The sequence below is a fragment of the Diceros bicornis genome, chromosome 16 (assembly GCF_020826845.1).
Source record: "Diceros bicornis minor isolate mBicDic1 chromosome 16, mDicBic1.mat.cur, whole genome shotgun sequence".
NCBI classification, from domain to species: Eukaryota; Metazoa; Chordata; class Mammalia; order Perissodactyla; family Rhinocerotidae; genus Diceros; species Diceros bicornis.
In genome coordinates this window covers 44436960-44458135 of record NC_080755.1, presented here as the reverse complement: position 1 = coordinate 44458135, position 21176 = coordinate 44436960, and the positions used below count along the sequence as shown (strand labels likewise).

The window sequence follows — 21176 nt, the reverse complement described above, 5'->3', positions numbered from 1 at the left end:
AATGGTTTTGTTGGGGAGAGTCTGTATATGCATTAGCAAAATAACAGCATGTACATGATGAGTAACAAATTATTGGAATAGGAAGCATAATTCTTCAAACTACTGTGGACTTGAGTGCCCTGGGACTTCAAAGGTATAGGTGAGGAATGTGTGACGTGACCTCAGCGAAGAGGATGGATGTAAGCCAGACCTTGGACAATTTATCTGATCTTGACATTGTTTAATGAGGACAACATTCAGTCCTTGGGAGCAGATTTTAAAATCACATGAAAGAGCTGTGGTGACACTGGCTGTTTCTCTAACATTGCTAATGCATGAGCAATGCCAGCTCTTAGAATGTGGTAGAAATTTGAGTTGGAAGCATGCTAGAACTAGAAGGGTACTTCTCAAACTTTGACCTGCATACACATGTCACTTGGGAATGTTGTTAAAAATGTAGATTCCAAAACAGCAGATCTAGGAGGAAGCCTGAGTTTCTGCATTTCTAACAGGTTCCCGTGCGATGATGATGCTGCTGGGCCACAATCCACACTTTGAGAAGCAAGCTATTAGAGGATGGTCGGGAATTTCTGAGGCCTCGGAGCTAACTTTTTTCCTCCACATGGAAAGAAGACAGCCATTTCTGGCACCATTCTCTCTTGGAAGGTGATCTGCTTTGTGGAGATCATTTTCATCTTGATCACGTCCTTTGCTCTCTAAACGATAAAGCAAATGTTTGAGTTTTTTTGTTTTGTTTTGTTGTTGTGTTTTAAAATTTACCCATTTGTTTACTTGGTAAAAAGAAAACAGAGCTCAATATTTTAATGTGATCCAGAAATAAACATAACCTTCCCCAAATTTCACAGTAATTGTATGGCAGGCAGAAAAAGAGACAAAAAAAAAAAAACCAATGAACAGTCATTTGCCCTGGAGGGATGGAATTATAGGGAAGTTTCCTTCTCCAACTCATATATTTCCATAATATTTGAATTTTTACAATAAGCAAATAGGTCTTTTTAGGCAGAAATTATAATAAAGATATAAATACACATAAAACTTTGAGAGGCTCAGGTTTTCTCTCTACATGGCTATCAGCTTTGTCATCCCAGCAGCATCAATTTGTGCTGCTGTGACCTTAAGAAGACAAATCAGGCGGCTGTGTATGCTCTTCAAAATTTGTATGAAACAGGACAAGGATCAATCAGTTTTAAACTTTCAAGTTTTAAGATTAGTTTATTTTCACCATGCATTTCATCGATGAATCCACTTACCCATATCTAATCATGAGTAAAAACAATGCATTCCTACTAGCAATCCCAAATTGGTGCTTTCCTTTCTAGCAGTTGCAAAATAATAAAATGGCCCAGGAACTGAACATTTGTATCCCATTTCACTTTTCGCTTAGTTAAGCAAAATCATCATCCCCGAATAAAGGCTTTCAATGTTTTTCAAACAAGTTTCCTTGCTGACATGGTTCTTTTCATAAAATCATACAATGGTCCCTGATTTCTTTTAAAAAATGATGTTCCATCTCTTTAACAGAAAATTGGGTTATTGATTAATTGATTATATGCTGCTCACAAATGCCAACTTAAGCACAAGTAAGGAGACGCTATTGAATGTTCATAACTCAAAGGCTGCAAGACCACGCTACGTGGTTGCATTATTAACATCTCCTATTTTAATGAAGACATAGCACAGCACTTTGTTGGCCTAATTTACACAATACATCAAAACTATGTGAAATCCCCTTACACTACAATGGGAGAGAAATTACAACACATATGTGACTTACACAGCTTAGCCTGGTCGTTCAGGTAGGACATTAGCATTCCAAAGCGATAGCTGGAATGTTATAAAGGTGGCAGTGGATCTCTTTTCAGAGAAAATTAAAGTGCATGAAGCTGTCTTATAACTTGTTAGTGAAAACAGTGACATTTGAAAACGATTAACAGAAAATTGCATTTTTATTTAGATACTCGATAATCTAGAAGTGTCTAAATAATAAATGGCTCATAGGAAAATATCACCCATTTGGAAAGGAAAAGTGAATATTATAAAAATAACAACAATAATGTAATAATAATAACATCTACTATTTATCTAGGAATTATAGTTTGGATTCAAGAACGTGTATTTTGAGGCCAGGATTTGAATCACAGGTCTGCAAATTTACTGACACGGAGCCATGGGAAAATTGGCTAACTTCTTGGTGTTTCACTTTCACCACCTGTAAGAGGGCATAATATTAGTTCCCCCCTCATTGTTTTACTGTGAGGAGTAAATAACTCAATATGGGAACACACAGCAATTAGGAGTGAGTGTGGCTGCAGGTGACAGATACCCCATTACAGTGGTTTAAAACCAAATAGAGGTTTAATTCCTCACATTGACAAGAAGTCAAAAGGGAGCATCCCAAGATGGTATTGCTGATCAAATAAGTCATCATAAATGCAAATTTCTTCTCAGTTCCTTCTCATTGTCCTTAATAGGGGATGTAATGTAGAATGGCAATTCTAACCTCAGCCCTCGCTTCTGCTGTCCAGAGAGAAGAAGAAAGGGAACAGTTCTTAGGTCAGGAGAGTAGGCTTTCTCCAAAATCCCAAGGAGTCTCCTGAATCCATGCCATTTGCCACAACTATGTCACATGGCCACCCCTAGCTGCAAGGGAATCTGGAAAACAGTCTTTTATTGGCATATTGCTGCTTAGAATGGAAAATATCCCTTTATCAAATAAGGAAATAAGTGTGTAATAAATATTTCATATGCAATATCTGCTATATCACTTTAAACCACACAGTCTCCTAAATATTGGCCATTATTCTACTTTTTTTGTACTTTATGTATACTTCAGCCTCAATGAGACTAACCACGGGTATATGAGTCCAAAAATGCAGCTATCTCTCTGCAGTAGCTCATTTATATGCAAGAGATAAAAATACTAAAGAAGAAGTCCCATTGGCGACCTAGAGACAGAAAGGCTAAATCTACAGGGAAATAGGACATGTGACATTTGTGCTCAGGCCAGCCTTTCAACTGAATCTGAGTCATATGTAGAGAAAAGTTACAGACCCTAGTAAAATGGATTGTTATTGTCTTGTGAAACAAGAGAAACAAGCAGTATGATGAAGTTTGATGGGGAAGGAGAGAGTGTTGGGACATTGTCACTGGGCACAGTAAAGCTTCAGCATTAAGATAAGAGTGAACTTATCATCTTTATTTTAAAGAGGAAGAAATGAATTTAGTAGGATTAAGTACTCTGTTCCGTGTTCCACCCTTATGAAACAAGATAGTATTTTTTAAAATAAATATTTTATTTTAGAATAGCTTTAGATTTACAGAAAAATTGTGAGGATAGTACGGAAAGTTCCCACATATCCCACATCAAGTTTCCCCTAGTATTAATAATATATTAATATGGCATGTTTATTAAAATTAATGAGTCAATATTGATGCATTAAAGTCCATACGTTACTTCGATTTCTTTAGTTTTTACCTAAAGTCCTTTTTCTGTTCCAAGATCCCATACAAGACAACATATTATATTTGATCAACACCCCCCACCCCCGTCTCCTTAGGTTTCTCTTGGCACTGACAGTTTCTCAGACTGTCCTTGTTTTTGACGACCTTGACAGTTTTGAGGAGTACTGGTCAGGTATTTTGTAGAATGTCCCTCCATTGTGGTTTGTCTGCTATTTTTTTCATGATTAGACTAGGGTTATGGTTTTGGGAAAGGAAGATTACAGAGATGAATGCCATTCTCATCACATCATACCAGGGGTACGTGCTATTAACATGATTTATCATTGTTGATGATGACCTTGATCATCTGGCTGAGGTAGCTTGTCAGGTTCCTCCTCTGCAAAGTTACTCCCCCTCCCAGTTGCACATTATACTCTTTGGAAGGGAGTCACTGCGCACAGCCCACACTGAAAGAAGTGGAGGTTCTACTTCACCTCTTTGATGATGGATTATTATTTGGAATTCTTCTGTAGATACATTTTTCCACCGTCTCCCATTTATTTATTTATTCAATCATTTGTTTATAGCAATATGGACTCATGGATATTTATTTTGTACTTTGGGTTATAATCCAAAATTACTTGATTTATTGTGTTGCTCAGATTGTTCTAGCTTTGGCCACTGTGAGCTTTTAGTTAGCTCCTGTGTCACTTTGACATACTCCATCATTGTGCATTTTTCTTTTCTTTTTTTTTTTAAGAACTTCCTTACTTCTTGGCACTATAAGATACTCCAGGCTGATCTTATATATTTCTAGCCTAAGTCTTAGAATCAGCCATTTCTCCAAGAACCCTTGTTTCTTCTATTGAAGAATGCTCTTAGAAATTAAGATTTTGGTGTTAGATGTCATTTTGTTTTTTAGTACATGCACTTTTGGGGAACACAGAAGTGGGGTGCCGTGCTTTTCTTTTGGCCTTGCTTTTAGAAAGTGTCAGATATATACTAGTGAGTAAATGGATTAAAAGTCAAAATACTTGGGTTTTTCTTATGGAACTACTAACTTCTAGGTGATCTTAAACAAAAGACCACCAGTCTTTATAACCTCACTCATAAAACATGTGAGACGAAATAGATATTCTACCCACATTTTAGGGGTATTGGGAGATAATGGTTGTGAAAGCCTATAGAAAATATAAAGTATCAGACAAACATAGAGCAACATCATCATCATCATTTATCAGTTATTAATCAACATAACTTTATATGACTGAGTATTTTGGGAGAAGGGACAGAAGAAGAGCTATTTAAGCTGAAAATTCTGGGCTGAGCTACCTGCCCTTTGGTTGTAAAATGTACAGAAAATTTCTTATGGGCTAGCACACACCCTTTATGCATTAGTAATAAAGGATTTTAGCATCCTGAACCAAGGTTGTCTATACCTTTTTAAGCTGTATAGCTGAAAGGAAAAAGATGGAAAGATTAATTTCCAGCACAAACTTATTCCTGCAGTGCAGGGGCCTAAATTTGCTTTCTCAGCTACTAGATCTCAGAGCTGGAAATGTGGTGCATGATGGCTTTTGTCCTTTCCTGAGAAATTTGTCCTTCTGGGACACCCTAAAATTGTTAGGAAAAGCCTCGCAGGCAAAATCTCTTCATTCTAAAATTACATTATTTATGCTGCCAAAGTTACTTCTCAGGTGACCTTATCACTTCTCTCTCCCTTTTTCTCCAAGGCTGTCACAAATCTGCTTGGGAAGAGGCTCACGAACAAAGGAGCCGTTGTTGGTGATGGTAACTGGTGCCTGTGGCAAGTGGGTGGCTGGCTCTTGGAAGTGAAGTGTTCACCATCTTTCCTCCTGTTTTCCAGAGCCTGAACATGTAAAGAGCAATGTCCACATAGGAATACCCATTCTTTCTCTCCAATCACTTTGTCCACCAGACTCAATTCCTCTTCATTCATGAAGACTTTCTGACTGTTTTCTTTTCCTCTCCTGTGTCTGTACTCCTCACTCATTTGGTGACTCTGCTTATCTTTCTCTTTTTTTCATGTTTAAACTGCCTAGGTCTTATTTTCCCAAGCATTCTGTTAACTCTCTAAGAACTGTGGCAGTGTGTTATAAGCTTTTTACATTCACCATAGGAGCCAACAAATATGATAAACCAAGCATGATCTCAATAAACATCTGTTGAATGAATGGATAAAAATAGAAATAGCTTAGTGCTCACTAGGTGCCAGAATAATCCTTTAGTATAATACATTTTTTTTTTAAATTATCCCATTCAGCAATGATTTTCCCAATTTTAGGGATGAAGACCCTGAATCATAATGAAGGTCATGAGAGTTAAATCTTGGTAGAGCCAAGATTTCATCCCACGTGTGCAGAAATGAGTGCAAAATGTGGCACTCATTCTTAGATGCATGATTTGGGGGCTCAGTCAACTTCTCCGGGACCCTGCTTCATCATCGGTACAACAAAGAGGGTCATCTCAAACAACTGCTGAAGTCCTTTCCTGCTTGATGGGATGAAACACACGAAGTATTGACTTTTTCGTTCTGGGTGACTTTCTTATGTCCATCATCTTGTCTTGGCTTCCATTGACTTCTACAAGAATAACAATTTAATTCTTTGACTCATCCCAGTCCTCAGGAGTGGTTCTCCTAAGAGAAACACAGAGTCTATCCCTGGGATTATTATGTAGGAAATAATTATTCACCCACTTTATCTTGCTCCATTTTCATATATGTGAGTTGACAAAGGCCATAAATGCATTAGTAACGGGGCTTAAAGAGATAGCAAATTCTAAAGGCTTCACACATTTGCATTTTACTTTTTACAGGATTTCCTTGATTTTGAATTTTTCACAAGAACTCTGGAATGTTGCCAATAAAATTAGTAATAGTGGCATGGAAAGAAAAAATCAAGCAAACAGAAGGAGAAAGGGAAAAGGAGAATAAACTTCTCTGTAGTTAAAATCGGAGTACTCTGAAATTTAACATATCCTTATCTTGTGTGCAGCTGTGCACAAGAGTAACATCAGTTTGTGTGCAAATTTGAGAATAATCATTGCTTTGATACTGAGAATAATTAATGAGTTATGAGTATTTATTTGATAATTAATATGCATCCAGCACTATACTAACACAATGAAACACGAAAGTATTAGACTTGACTTCTCCAATAAATACACTATCCTACCATCTCCAAAAGATATCGTTATATTGGAAATAAGCTCTTTTTGACAGTTTTCTGGTCAGGTAATGGGTCAAAAAAAAAAAGCACTTCCGTTTTGGATGTCAAGTTTGACCTTAGTGCAGGGTTAGAGAGTAGAGACTCAATGACCCAGATATCATGGCCAATGTATGAGTTGTTTCTAAACCTCCAAATGGGCACCCATCTTCTCTGGACTATTGGAACAGCCTCCCTCTTAATAGGCCTTGCTGCCATCCCCTAATTATTCCTTCACACGGCTAACAGCATGTTGTCTAAAATACCACTACACTGCTGAACACTCTTCAGGATTTTCCCTACTCCCATCCCCACGAGGGATACCTAATTTAGGGTGACCAATCATTCCAGTTTACCAGGGGCTGTCCTCTTCATCACTGAAAGTTCTGCTTCCTGGGAAACCTCTCTGTCCCAGGAGAATAGGAACAGCTGGTCACCCTGTAAATGCTCCAGCAGCAAGGACCAGAGCAACAATGCTCTCTCATATTCTTATTTCTTTTTGTATGCCCTATTTCTCTGCCCACAATTTTCCTCTCCCTCTCTTCTCTTAATTCTTTCTTGAAGATTGGTTATCTTTCCTAAGCTATAGGGTATGAAACGTATTTTTTCCCTGAGAGGAGGTTTCATCCCTCTATAAATGGAATTTTACTCTAGGGGGAAAAAAACAGCAGCCTTACATAACCTTCCACAAAAGCCCTACTCATTTTCTACCAGGACCAGAAAAGGGCCTACAGTTCATGAGCTAAGCAGAAACTGCTCTCCCCAGGAGGAACACTAGTGATTTTCATTCAGATTGATCCAATTTGAACAGCTGAGCCCCCACGTTCTCTTCTTGTAGAGTCTGATTTGGAGCATGCCAGTTAAAGCTCCTCACTCTGCCAGACAGTGCAGAGCAAAAGCTTTAAAACCTGTGCTGAGCTCTCTGTCTGTAAAGCTTTACTCTTCTTCAAAAACCTCAGTTACGCCCCTTCTCCCTCGCCACAGGCAAATGAGCACTTGGTCTGTTTCATGCCCTGAAGACCGTCACCAATCAAAAGGCGAGGTCCAGCGTGGGGTCACCCGTCAGGCTCTCACTTTGAGCACATGTGTGATTTTAGCATCAGACCTGAGAGACAGAGGAGGGAGGGCGGAGAAGGTCCCAGGGCCCCACGGTCCCTTTCAAGTGTCTGCCTTTTTCCATGGGTCTGAGTATTTTTAAGGAAGAGAAGGGATGGAGGGAAGGGAAAATATGGAAAGAAAATCAGCAAACCCTTTTCAAGTGTGCCTTTTTATCTTGAGCACTGGTGAGAAAAAAAGGGAAAAGGTAGATGAAACATCCAAAGAGCACTTTCAGAGCATTTTCACGGGCTTTTAATCTCAAGGAAAATGAAACATGTTATGGCCTCTAAGAAATATATTAGCCACTAACACACAAACCAGAAGACTTTTGATGTTGGCATAGTTTGCTATCGCAAGACCAGCTTCTGAAGCCAAAGCCTCCAAAGAGGTTTCAAGTTAAATAAGACTAACCGAGTAAGGATGCAGCATTTTCCCGTTGACTAGATTCTCACAAATAAATAGAGGCAAGGATCACTTCCCTCCCTGGGTTTTCAGTCTCCTGGGGCGGTGTTTCCACAGTCACCTAGGATTGTAATTCGGTAAATCTGGGTGTGGCCAGGAGTTTCTGCATTTCTAAAAAGCTCCCATGTGCAATGCTACCGGTCCATGAACCACACTTTGTATTCAAGGCCCTAAGACACTGGTTTTCAAACTTGGCTGTACATTGGAATCACCTGTGGAATTTTAATAACTATTTGTGCTGGGCTCACTTCAGAGATTGTAAATTAATTTCTATGAGGTAGGGCTGGGCATTGATACACAGTCAAAGTGTAAGTCCCTCATCCAAATAGAAGACCCAAGGGACAAATTATACCTAGTGTTGCACTTTAACCAAGCAAGCACTTGCTTCCAGGTATTCATGCTGAGTGGATACTAGAATCAACGGGTCTGCAGAAAAGGGAGGTGGTTAACCAGAGAGGAGTTAACGGAGGAAGTCAATCTGGATGAGGAATCCATAGGAGGTGTGTTATACGGTGCCAAGTTCGATCAGCACTGCACTGTGTCAGGTCTCACTTAGCTGAACCTATTAGCTTCTAAATCCAGCAAAGGCATGGACCATGGCTTACCAAATCATGACCCACTAAACTAATCATGTGCTTGATTTCAAAATTGCTGTTGGTGTCTATCTTATTTTATTTCTAAGTCTTTAAAATTATCAACTACAAAATGAAATTGAGGAGGGTTCTAGAATGGCCTGCCTGTGCCTATGAAATATTCTATTTGTAAAGACTATCCCAATATAAATCTAGCCCATATTAAGATAATACTAAAAATAACTAGCATTGATGGAACACCTATCAAGTGTCAGGCATTGGAATAGATCATTTATATATCTAACTGCTGGAGTAAGTTTATCTCCAATTTAGAGTTGGGAAAGAGACATTGATTTTATCTCTATTTTACAGATGGGGAAGTCGAGGTCAAGCCCACTAGCTGGCAGGCTTTTCTCCTAGGCTGTGCCACCTCTCTCATCATGACCAAAGACCTTGAAGGGCTGTGCAGCCAACTCCTTTGAAACTTGCAGCGGTGCAAGAAAGGTTGCAAGCTCAATGACTTCTATAAGAGCTATAACTTAAAGCTGAGAACACATCCATATTTTTAAGCAATAGTAATGGAGAAAAAATGTATAGGAAAGGAGCATATTGAGAAAATAATCTGCAAAAGTTAAAAAAAACAACAACTTAGGTTCAGTTTTCCTTTTTAATTCACCAAGGGTGATCAGGCATACTTTTCGAAAGAGGACACAGGAAAAAGAAATGTCTCCATGTCAATACTACTTGTGTAGAAGAGGTGAAATTCTGTTTCCGTCTGCTCACAGACAGCTTTCAAAGTGGAAGTGGCCTGGTACACATGCTTCTTAATAGCAATTTGCATTTGTCTAGCTCTTTACAATTTTCAAAGTCTCTTTACCTTGTTGCATTAGCTATGTCCACACAACCCCGCAAGGTATTTCTAGACATATAGGATAGATAGGTTCATAAATTCACATCTGATGGTTAATAAGAAAATCAGGGCAAGGATTGCCCATACAATTTGCTTAATTTTTAAAATGATTGTGCTGAGATTAGGAAAAAGTCCTTGTTGTGAACTCATTTCAATTCATTCAATCAATATTTACTGAGTTTGAGTAGCTACTATCTTCAAGAGAGGATTCTAAGGTCTTCTTGAGCTAAGCCATTGTCATGCTTAGTTCTCCTGCTGTGGATACACAGACCTTCTTTGAACTCACTATGCTTCTGCCCCCTGCAGGGCCTTTGCCCTTTTCTTACCTAGCATTCTCTCCTCTGCCCCTCCCAAGACATCCCCACTTTATCTCATTCTTCAGATATCAATGACAATTTTCTCAGGGAAGGCCTCTTTGATCTGCTGTCGGGGTCACTGTCCTACAATGCTTTTCTTTCTCTAAAACCTTATCTTATTTGAAATTAGGGATATATTAATATATCTATTTGATTAGCATTTTCATCCCACGAGACTCAAAGCTCCGTCACCATCTTAGCACAGTGCGTGACACACAATAAGTAGAGGAAGAAAGATCTACCGGGAAAAGCTCTGATATTCTCACTCTTACCATACCTATAGCTTGGTTCAAACATGATTGACAACTCTTTATATCCTCTTCTTTTTGTTTTCGTCTTGTTGTGGACCAATCAATCTAAAGACACAAGGATGAATGAATTGGCTCTGTCAGCCCATCTGGCTAATATTAATATTTTAATGATAAAATGTATAAACATTGTAGTTGATATTTTTCAGAGTCTGCCCACTTTGTTTGTGCTTCTTTTTTTAATGAGTACTTTGTTCTGCCTTGTATCCTATTTAGCTATGTCGTGCCTGTCACCTCACTTGACAATAAACCCTTGGAAGGCATAAACACATTGAAGCTTTTCATTTAATCCTTTGAAACCCATAGTAAATACTCAGTAACTATTATCTTGAATCAAATTCTAGGTCTTATTTGAGCCTTATAATATCTCAATGATTTTGTTAGGCATTGATAGTCCTATCTGAAAAATGAGAACACAAATTTTAAGTGAGATGAAATATGCACTGATGAATGGCTGTACAACAATTTGAAGCCTATGCTAAATCTATATTTTCTAATATACAACTTGGGAGCACTTACTTAGAAGAGCACATTAAATTTGGGGCCCTTGATTACCAGAAAGATATAAACAAACCAGAGGGAGTTCAGGTAAGAAAAACAAACATGATTAAGCTTCTGGAGGGGGACGAGGAAAGATTAAATGAACAAAATATTTATAGTCTGGTTAAGTAAGGACTAAGGGGAGAGGCAAGAATGATTCATGGCTAGAATTATCTAACAAGCTTCAGCACAGAAGAGGCAGAGTGTCATTGAGAAAGGAAAACAGGAACGGGAGCTGGATGACAGGAGCGATGGGAAGAACATTTAGAACGGACTATCTAAGATGAATTGTAAAATAAATTTTTAACAGCAAGAACTGATATGCTGCTGAAAAGTTTCCCAAGGGAAACAGGGAACAAACTATCCCTGGAGATGTCTCAAACCAGAGAGAGAAAATACCTAGAAATTGTCCTGCAGGGAACAGCTCTGCCCAGACATTAGACATGAAAGGGAGAGCTTTGCAGATTTCTCTCTAATTTATATTCTTCTGGGATCCCATGAGGCTGAGAAAAGATGTGGGAACAATAGATTGAGGACTCCAGGCACAGGAGGTTTGCTTAGATTTCTCAGCCTTGGCTCACATGTCTAATGAGTTCACACAGAGGCGACACACTAGAGAATCCACTGCCAGCATATCCAATGCTTTATTTCGTCCAGGGCCCTTCATTAGTCTGTCCCATGGGACTAGGTGAAATGATTACAAACTCAAACAAAAACTGGGAGGTGTGCATAGGCACATGTGCAAGCATGGGTGTTTGTTTGAAACCCACAGTCAAATGTGTGTAATGATGATCCTGGGCCTATGTATTTTACCACATTGGAAACATACCCAAGTTCAAATGGTCAGATTAGGATTTTTAACTCAGACTTGGTATCTACCGTGATAACTCTGTGATTCAGTCATCTTTTAGTTCCATCATATTCAGGGGATTTATAATGTGCCTCAGATTAAGCTTGACACCCCAGCATCCTGCTTCCCTGTAAGCGATATGCTACATAGACATAATAAACAGGATAAGGCAGGATACTGACAAGGCCAAGGTTGCTCTGGGTAATCAATAATCCTATAATGGCTAAGGATCTCTTTTCCAGTTCAAAATAAGTGTACATTCTGGAAAGGTGTTTAAGGAAAATCTGGGCTAAAATAAACACAACATAGTATCAGGCCACAACTTCCTAAAAGTTAGAGTACTGATGACATCTATGCCGAAAGCAAAAGGTTGTTTAGTCGGAAAAACAGAGTAACTTCTGTTTGATGCCTCAAAGCAAATGGTTGCTCAGTTGGAGAAACAGAATCATAGAATTATCTTGCTAAAATCACAAATGGCCAATAAATTTATAGGAAAAAAACATGTTCAACCTTATTAACAATCAGAGAATTGCAAATTAAAACCACAATGAGATGCTAATTCACATACCCCAGATGAGGGCAAATTAAACATATGACAATACCAAGCATTGGCAGATACACGGAACAAAGGAGACTTTCCTATGCTCCTGGTGGGAGTTTCAACAGATGCAACTTGTCATTGCCTTCTAAAAGTAAAGATATCTTTTTTATGACTCAGCAATTCCACTCCTAGATATGCACCCTAGACATGGTGGTAAATTTGTTCTGGGGGACATGTACAAGAATGTTCATATCAGTATTATTGGTAACAGCAAAATACTGAGTTCCCAAAAATACATCAACAGTAGATTGAATGAAGTGTGACTAATTAAAATCGTAGAATATTATACAGCACAGAAAGTGATTGAAGTATAGCAATATGCATCCTCAAAAGTGAATCTTAAATATTTAATGTTCGGCAAAAATGCAAATCAGAGAAGAATATACACATTATATTTATTTTATAATGGTCAAGTACAGGCAAAGAAAAATAATGTGTTAAAGATGCATACATACGTGACAAAACTGTAAAGAAGGCAAGGGATGAATTGACACAAAATTAAGAAAATTGCTGGTGGTTTCATGGGTTATTTGTTTCATTATAATTATTGTTATCATGATCATCAACATTATTATTATTAATTATACCAAACACTATATGTAAAGTACAGATCATAATTTAAATAAATTATATAATGTTGGAGCTAGCAATATAACTAGAAGTTATCCACACTCTCATTTAGCAAAGAAAAATATGTTGCACAGAAAAATGGCACACAAAGTAGTATCAAATTTCAGAAATGCTACAAAATCATTAGTTAAAACCAATTACCTTTTTTTCCTCCATGGAGGGACTCAGGTCCTGATTTAGGATCTTCTCTTTTATTTTAGACACAATCTTAACAGAACTCAGTCCCTTATTTCTTAACAAATCGAAAGCAGAAAAAGGACTGCTTTGAGGAAATCTTACAACAGGGGAGAAATTCTAGCTAGACACAAGCAAGTAGATAAAAGGTATTTTGTAAATCAAGAATATCCAAAGAACATGACATCAACAATTCAAAGAGATTTATGCTTCCCTGTGTTCATCACAGCATTCTTTACAATAGCCAAGACATGGAAGCAACCCAAGTGCCCATCAATGGATGAATGGATAAAGAAAATACCATATATATATATATACTATATATATATATATACACACACACACACACAGGAATACTACTCAGCCATAAAATAAGACAAAATCGTGCCATTTGTGACAACATGGATGGACTTTGAAGGTATTATGCTAAGCGAAATAAACCAGACAGAAAAAGACAACACTATATGCTTTCACTCGTATGTGGAAGACAAATACACACATCAATAAGAAGAACAGATTAGTGGTTACCAGAGGGGAAGAGGGTGAGGAGAAGGCAAAAGTGGTCAAGGGGCACATATGTATGGTGACAGATAAAAACTGGACTATTGGTGGTGGATATGATGCAGTCTCTACAGAAAATGATATATAATAATGTACACCTGAAATTACACAGTTATAAGCCAATATGACCTCAATAAAATAATTAAAAAAAAACCATAAAGAATAAAATTCTTAATAAAACAAAAGCAGCAGCCAATGGCCATTTGATAGAAAAATGTACAGTCCAATATGATGTAATATCTTGAAATCATCCCTGTAATATCAGATAATATAATAACTGAGCCATAATGATAACTTGGATCTACTAAGGACAGGCTAAATTATGTTTTACATACTTAAAAGGTATTTGGATAAGTTGATAAATATTTTAAAAGACTATGAAAAAATTAGTAAAATCTAAAAATATGTGGTTTAACAAGAAACTACTGTTACGAAGAAAATTGACTGGAGTAAATAACATTTAAATTAACTGTTTAATTCCTTTATTCTCTTATAAAAATATTAAAGCAGATTTAAGAATATTTTACATACCAGAATAATTTGGTATTGATAAACCCTCTTATCACGTCCAATACACTTAAAAGTAGGTATTTTCATTAGATCACATCATAAAAATTGAATTAATTCGGTGGAACATTTTTGTCCTAAATAATCTCAAGAGTAGCCTTCTGTGAAGAACCAGTCTTTAAAGGATGAGCAAAGGACAAGGCAGAAATCTCCAAAGTGCAATAAATACCACTGTTAAGTTGCATCATCATAATCACAAGTGGTATAAAGGGCCTTCCTCTCTCCTGAAACTGTGACACGACTAAGCAAGCAAGAAGTCACAGAATTTGGATGTGTAAAACTAAGGTAAAGTACATCATGAAAACAAGAAGTGGGTTAAAGGCACGGAGCTCATAGAATTTAGCAGAGAAGAGAAACTTTCCCGCCCAAGTTGTGCCATAACAAGACTTAAAAAATAAGATCAATAAATAAGGAATGATTTGTGTGTTTCCTGGTAGAACTTTCCCCCCAAGAAATGAAAGTTGTAAATAATACGGTTGTTTGGAACTATTTATAAATAGCAACATGCATTAGTATTACCATTGGCAAATTATCATCAATAGTGAAAAAGAGGGAATATTCAATCATACACATTATTATGCATTTCTAAACCACAGCATTGGACAGAGTTCAGGCATTTCTAAACCACCAAGGAAAACATATTTACTTAACAGTTGAGTTAAAGGGGACTGTTTGTTTTTAACCTCAGGCTAAAATTTGTCAAAGAACTTTAGAGCACTATAGTAATTTTGATCATCAATCAGCCAACCTGTCTTTCTGCATGTTAGTACAGTGCTAAACCAGAGAAACATAAGACAAGGAATCAACGCTTTATTGTGGGAGAAAGCAGAAGTGTGGTACTAAATTGTGCTGTAATTTACCTGAGGGCTGCAATTATAAAGGTTCATAATAATTTGCATTTTATTTTTGGCTATTACCCACTTGGCATATGTAACGTAATTTTATCTTGCACACTTCTTTTAATTGGCCTATGGGGAAAATAATCTGAATTGTTCATCCTTTCTTATTGACAAGTTTAATATTTGCTTTACTTGAGGTATTGTTTCGAAGGAAAATATCTTAAATGCTTTGGGTCAGAGCCATGCTACTGATATTATAATACTATTAAGAAATGCTTTGATCTCTGAAAAATAGTAACTTTGAAGAAAATGAAAGTTCTTTGTTATTCCAACCCGGTAACACCCCCCCTGAAAAAACAGCAGGCCTAGGTTGGCATAACTTACTATCCTCTAGTGCTTCCTCCTATCTCTTCTTAATGCCCATGAGCTCTAGAACTACAATAACATTGGCTGAGAGGCCACTAGTTAGAGTCTCCTCTAGTAAGAGTACTACTTAGCTGTCTTCAGAGTACAGATTAACTTTCCACTAAAAGAAACACTCATGAAAATTTTAAAATTTGTTTTTAAGGCAAATCCCTGTGACCTTGTAAAGTATAATACAGCATGTTAAACACAGCGCCTGTGGATCAGGGCCTTGGATTCACAGTGAGAAAGACTTTCTTGGCTTTTATATCAAGGGAAGCAGTATTGATGCTACACAGTTTAGAGATGAGAGCTCCAGTCCTGTAGGGACAGGCTGGACAGAAGCAAGCAGCCCACTAGCAGTCTGCAGAACAATTCACCCGGCATCCTGTTGATTTCAATTTAGTGCGTTTCAATCAAGAGTTAGTGAGATGCCAGGCTACGATTCATTAAGGTATAACTATTGTGACAATTCATGAAACTCTTCAATTCTCCTCTGGAGCATCATAATAAAGAAACAGAAGGAGAAAAAAAAAGAATACTTCATGTTTACATTTTATAAATTGTAGATGTGCATAGTATTTATCACTCCACTTCAGGGATTACTGTATGTTTCCAGAATCAAGTGGCTTTTTATCTTTGATTAATTAATCAAGTAATCCTCAGTGGGCCTGTGTCATTATTCTTTTTAGTCAGGCAGAATGAAGGTTTCCCAAAATTTACATATACAGTTCATCTAAGAGATTATCATCTGAGGTAAATGAATCCATCAAAAATTTATCATCTGAGCTGGTAGCTGTGTAACAAGTACCAAAACAGAGCAATGTGCTCCTAACTGGGTGCGAGTTTCTGAGAGCAACACAGGCCACATCCACAGAAAGTGGGGACACCTGTAGCCGCGCAAGAAGCGATTTCACTCGCTAGTGAAATCACAATGGTTTCCAGAAAGTGTCTTTATGTAATTGGCAGTGTCTTAATTCACCCCAAAGTCATACACTTGGGGAGGTGTAAGGGAAGGTGGAAATCTTCTCTTCTTTGTGTGTTTGTGATTGTGGTTTAATTTCAGAAAATGCTTAGATACAAGTACAATCTTTTCTAATAGAGTTATCCTGTCTGGTAGAAATATGAAGAAGAAGTTTCACATACAAAGTTTAGGATGGCAAATTCTCCAAAGAAATAGTAAGAATATTTGCTTTAAAATGTAATCTGAGGGCACAGAGTTCCAGGGAAAGAAATATTCTGCTCAGAAACTTCAGCACTACCTGTAAACATGTGGCTCCACCTGAAGATAAAAAGTGTTTTGTTCGGGAAGTCAAGACTTAAATCAGGGCTTGTTTCCAAAGGAAGACAGTAGTACTAGATGACCCCCAGAAGCAAATCACACGCATTTGAAGAATTTCAAACTATTGGATGCATGAAAGAAAAACGCAAGCCAGAGAGGATGAGATATTTCCTCTCATAAAAGATGCTTTTGAGGATAAGCGGGATGCTGGGATTCCCTTAGAAGATGCAGTGTCATCCCTCCCCTCTCCAGAAACAAGTAAAATATCCCTTTCCATCCAAAAATCACCTCCCCAAATCTCTTGTCAAGCTTCCCATTGGCTTAGAAAACCATGCTACAGCTTACAAATACCCTATACCAGGAAAAACTTTTAGCAGGGCTTCGTTCAAGAATTTAGATAGGATTAAAGCTTTTCCTCTTCAATGAAAACAAGAAGGAAGTTTGCTGAGAGGTTAACTTGCCAGAGAATAAATGTAAGTCATATACACCAAGAAGTTATAAATCTCTCCCCAGAAAAAGTGCCTATCAGCAGCTCAAGCCAGCCCAGCTTTTAAGAGCATTAAAGCAAATGCACTAAGCCTAATATATTCACATATAACACACGTGGTGGCTGTTTCACAGGCTTCATAACTTAGAGGGCAACTGCTGCTTTGTGGGAAATGGATGCCGTGACAGGTCGCTGGTGATTTATACTGCAGCACTCACAGAGGAGTGGACGGCCAGGCTGCCCAGGCGCCCTCAGGTCCTGCCATGCTCCACTCAACAGCAATCCCAGATGGGGGCATCTGATCTGCTTTGGTTGCGAGCATGAGAAGTGGGCATACGGGGGAGATAGCAAGCCTCATTTCATCATGTCCAGACTATATAAACTCTCACAGACTTTTTTCAATAGAATGTAACCCAAACATATATATGAAAAATTAATTAATTAGTTAATTAATTAATTAACATGTATACCTGCTATTTCATTCCTTAACATCTAACATCTAAAATTTTCGTCTCATCTGAGATTCCCGGGACTCCACTTAGTGCCCTTGCTTGTGGCTCAAGTCAAATATATGGGATGGCATGTTACAAGAGCCAACTAAAAAGCCACCATCCTCCTTTTCCAGGATCGAGTCCTCATCCTATGCCGACACTGTTCAAGGATGCCCTTTGTTATGTCATAACAATTTCATAAAAATCTGTAGCAGCTTCAGACTTTATCTAGGAAGTGGAAAAATACCCAGTACTATTGTGCTAGTCTTCATAATCCTTTGTTACCAATCAGCAAAGTCTTTAAAACATCCTGCTGAAAGGGAGTTTCACTGCCAGTAAACTAGACACTTGGCCTTATTAAGGGCACCTCCTACTGGTCCTTGCATAGAGTGAACTATGCTTTCTTCCTCATCAATTCCCTGCCATGTTCCTAAAGAGGGGAAACTGCTACTATGAGAAAGAGGAGAAACAGATTAATGTGCAAAGACCAGAGTGATTTGAATTAGCAGTATCTTAAAAGTGCAGCATCCACTTTCCTGGGACCTGTGCAAACTACATCACAATTCATTTGTAAATAACAGAAATGGACTTAGAAGTATAGAAAAGCTTAAAGATTTAGATCCACAGGTATATCCCTTGTATACGCATGCTTTTTTGTCTGCCTTTTCAAGCATAGACTTGTCTGTTGAGGAGGAAATTAAAATAAAGCAGTAATAGATGGCCCTAACTCTCTAGACAAGAAACTTAAATAAGTAGGAAGGGGGATATTTAATTAATTTAGATGTTAATAAAACATATATAAATCCATCTCCATTCATCTATCCCCACCCTTCGCCAGACAAAGTCACGTGGGAAATGGCTTTAAAATATTTTAGCGTAATTGACAAAACGTCATTGTTCATTTTTGCACACCTTGCCTAATGTGGTATTTTCAGCCAACGTATTTCAGGCCAGCCCTGGCCAGCCGACTTTCTACCCAGCGAGGGATGCGCCCTCTGAACTTCCCCTCTCCCCTCCTCGGCGGTCTTCCAAACTGCCAGAAAGAGCGCAAGTCAATCTTTGTGCAGAAGGAGGGTCCTCCTCGCCGCAGCGTCTAGCGTCTGCGGATCGTGAGGAGGGAATTTAAAAAAGACACCTATTCGTTACTGCGGGGATGGCCCCCCGCCCACCTTCCGCGGGAGTAATTGCGGAGGACAAAGCTCCAAGAGAGAGGAGCCCCGGCAGGAGGGGGGGACCAGCTCAAGAGAGAGGGAGGGAACGCGGGCTTCTGGGCGCGCGGATGCGGCTACGCGCGCCCCGCACGCGCGCGCATACATGCACACACACACACACACACACACACGCACACATGCACACAACACACACAGTCCTCGCTCGCTCGCTTGATCCGGCCAAACGAAGGTGAGGAGTCGGGTCGGTCCGGATGCGCAGATTCCTGCTCGAGTTTGGCCGCACTGTGATTTGGGGAGCCCCTGGCTGGCTCCCCGTGCTTGACTGTCCGAATCCCCAGCGATCGGGAGAGGCGCATTCTCCGCTCGCGTTCGCAACCCTGGGCCATGCAGCATTTAGCAGGAACAAGAAAGCCGGAGCTTCCCGGGAGGCTGGGGGCTTGGCCGTGATTTACATTCCATTCCCTGCTAATTTCTGAGGCGCAGGTTGGGGCGCTCCTACCCAATGCCTGGCCCCTGCCGGCGGCTCCTTTTCTTCTGGATTTGGGAAAAGGGATGTGAATGCTTAGCTGGCTCATCTCCCCTCCTTCCTCGCCAGGCCCGCTCCTTGTACCCCAGTGCCCATCTACTCTTGTGGTGAGGCCCAGTAAAACGAGTGGACATTATAATGAGTCATTTTGATCTTTTTTTATTCTTTTGGCCATCGAAGCCCCCAGCTCCGTATTCGCAGACTGCAGCAGCCCTGCGCATCCCTCAGTCCCTCTTTCTCCTGCTGTAACCCAATCCAATCCCAAAACAGTTTTGCCATTTTTAATTAGAAACTGCGCTTGCCAAGCGCCAGGGCCAGCGGGGCCAGTCCCCCGGAATATCAATCATTTGGAGTTTGGAAGTGTCCTGGAGATATTTGGAGACTTAGCTTGCGAACTGCATTCACCGTTAAAATATAGAATAAAATAAAACACGCCTCCTTCCTCCTGTCAACTCTGCGCCTCCGAAGTACCAAAACACATGATCTGTCCCTTTCTCGATTCTTATTCACCAAGTCTAAAAATCCAAACCTGAAGCGCATATAATCACATACAAACGACTCAGCCCCACCATCTACAGTCTGCACAGACTTCCTCAAAGCCCCCTCGATGACCTCCTCCTCTTGGCCCCGTTGCCCCAAATCCCTTCCTTCGTTGGTTTCTGAGGCTTTAAAGATACAACCCAGTTCCTTTCAACAACATCCCATCATCTGCCTCCTTCCTGCCCCAGCCCGCCAGCTCTCCAAACCAACGCAAGTATTTGCGAAAGCAAAGATGCGAGCAGCACCAGATTAAAAAAGAGCGAAGGAGCGCCCCTCTCCCCAGTCGCCAGCATCCTCCGCCCCCAGGAAAAAAAGTCTTCCCGTCCTTTATCATCGATGAGGAAATGGGGCGCAGGGCAAGCAACGAACATCTTGTTCTTTCTGCCTCTAGCCCCATTCTACTACTTGCCAAATGAAAAGAAAAGGAAAGGGAAAGCGGGTAAGAGGTGGGAGTGCGACGAGAAGAAAGGAAAGAACCTCTTACCGGTGACTTGAAGATGTGCACTGAGCAGGGTAGCTCCGAAGAGTACAAAAGCCAGCTTGGGTACCCAGACACATCCAAGACTATTCTCCATATTTCAGCCAACACCTTCGGGGCCGGGGGTCCTGGGCAGCGGCAGCACTCACACACATGCACTCACACACGCATGCACACATGCACACACACGCGCCGAGCCCCTTCGGCTTCCTCCTCCTCCTCCTCCTCGTCCTCTTCCTCCACCTCCCCTGCGCCTCTTCTGCCTCCGAAGCCTTTTTCCTCGTCCACGGACAGACTCAGCAGCAAAAGGAGGGAGCAAAAAGTTCCGTTCAGCCCAAAAGATCCCGAGCCCCGGTAAAACCTTGGAAAACTAACTCAAGGAAAGAGAGGGAGCAAGGGAAGGGAAGACAGCTCTCCGCGGGGCTTGCGAGTCATCAATAAACAGAATATCCAGGAGAGACCAAGAGGAGACGGAAAGCAATCCTGTGGCTGGGCTGTGCATTAAAAGGTCGAGGCTGGTTCCCCGTCCTCGGCTGGGTCAAGTTGAAGAGAAAAATCCGCGCGAGAGCTGGGGATGCTGTTCGTTTTTCCTCCAAGAGCCGAGGGGACCGAGGGAGGAGAGGCGGGGGGCTGCGAGGTGGAGCGCTCTCACTTGTTACTGG

At 39.8% G+C, this 21176-nt stretch overlaps 1 protein-coding gene across 1 annotated transcript in view; it reads right to left on the bottom strand.

Moving 5' to 3' along the window:
• Positions 1-20911, bottom strand: part of DCC (DCC netrin 1 receptor) — a 1099744-nt gene extending 1078833 nt beyond the window's left edge. Inside the window, exon 1 of the mRNA XM_058557158.1 lies at positions 20521-20911. Within this exon, the coding sequence (XP_058413141.1) occupies positions 20521-20611 (91 nt within the window). The 5' untranslated portion in view covers positions 20612-20911. The remainder of the gene's footprint in view (positions 1-20520) is intronic.
• Between the last annotated feature and the right edge of the window lie 265 nt (positions 20912-21176).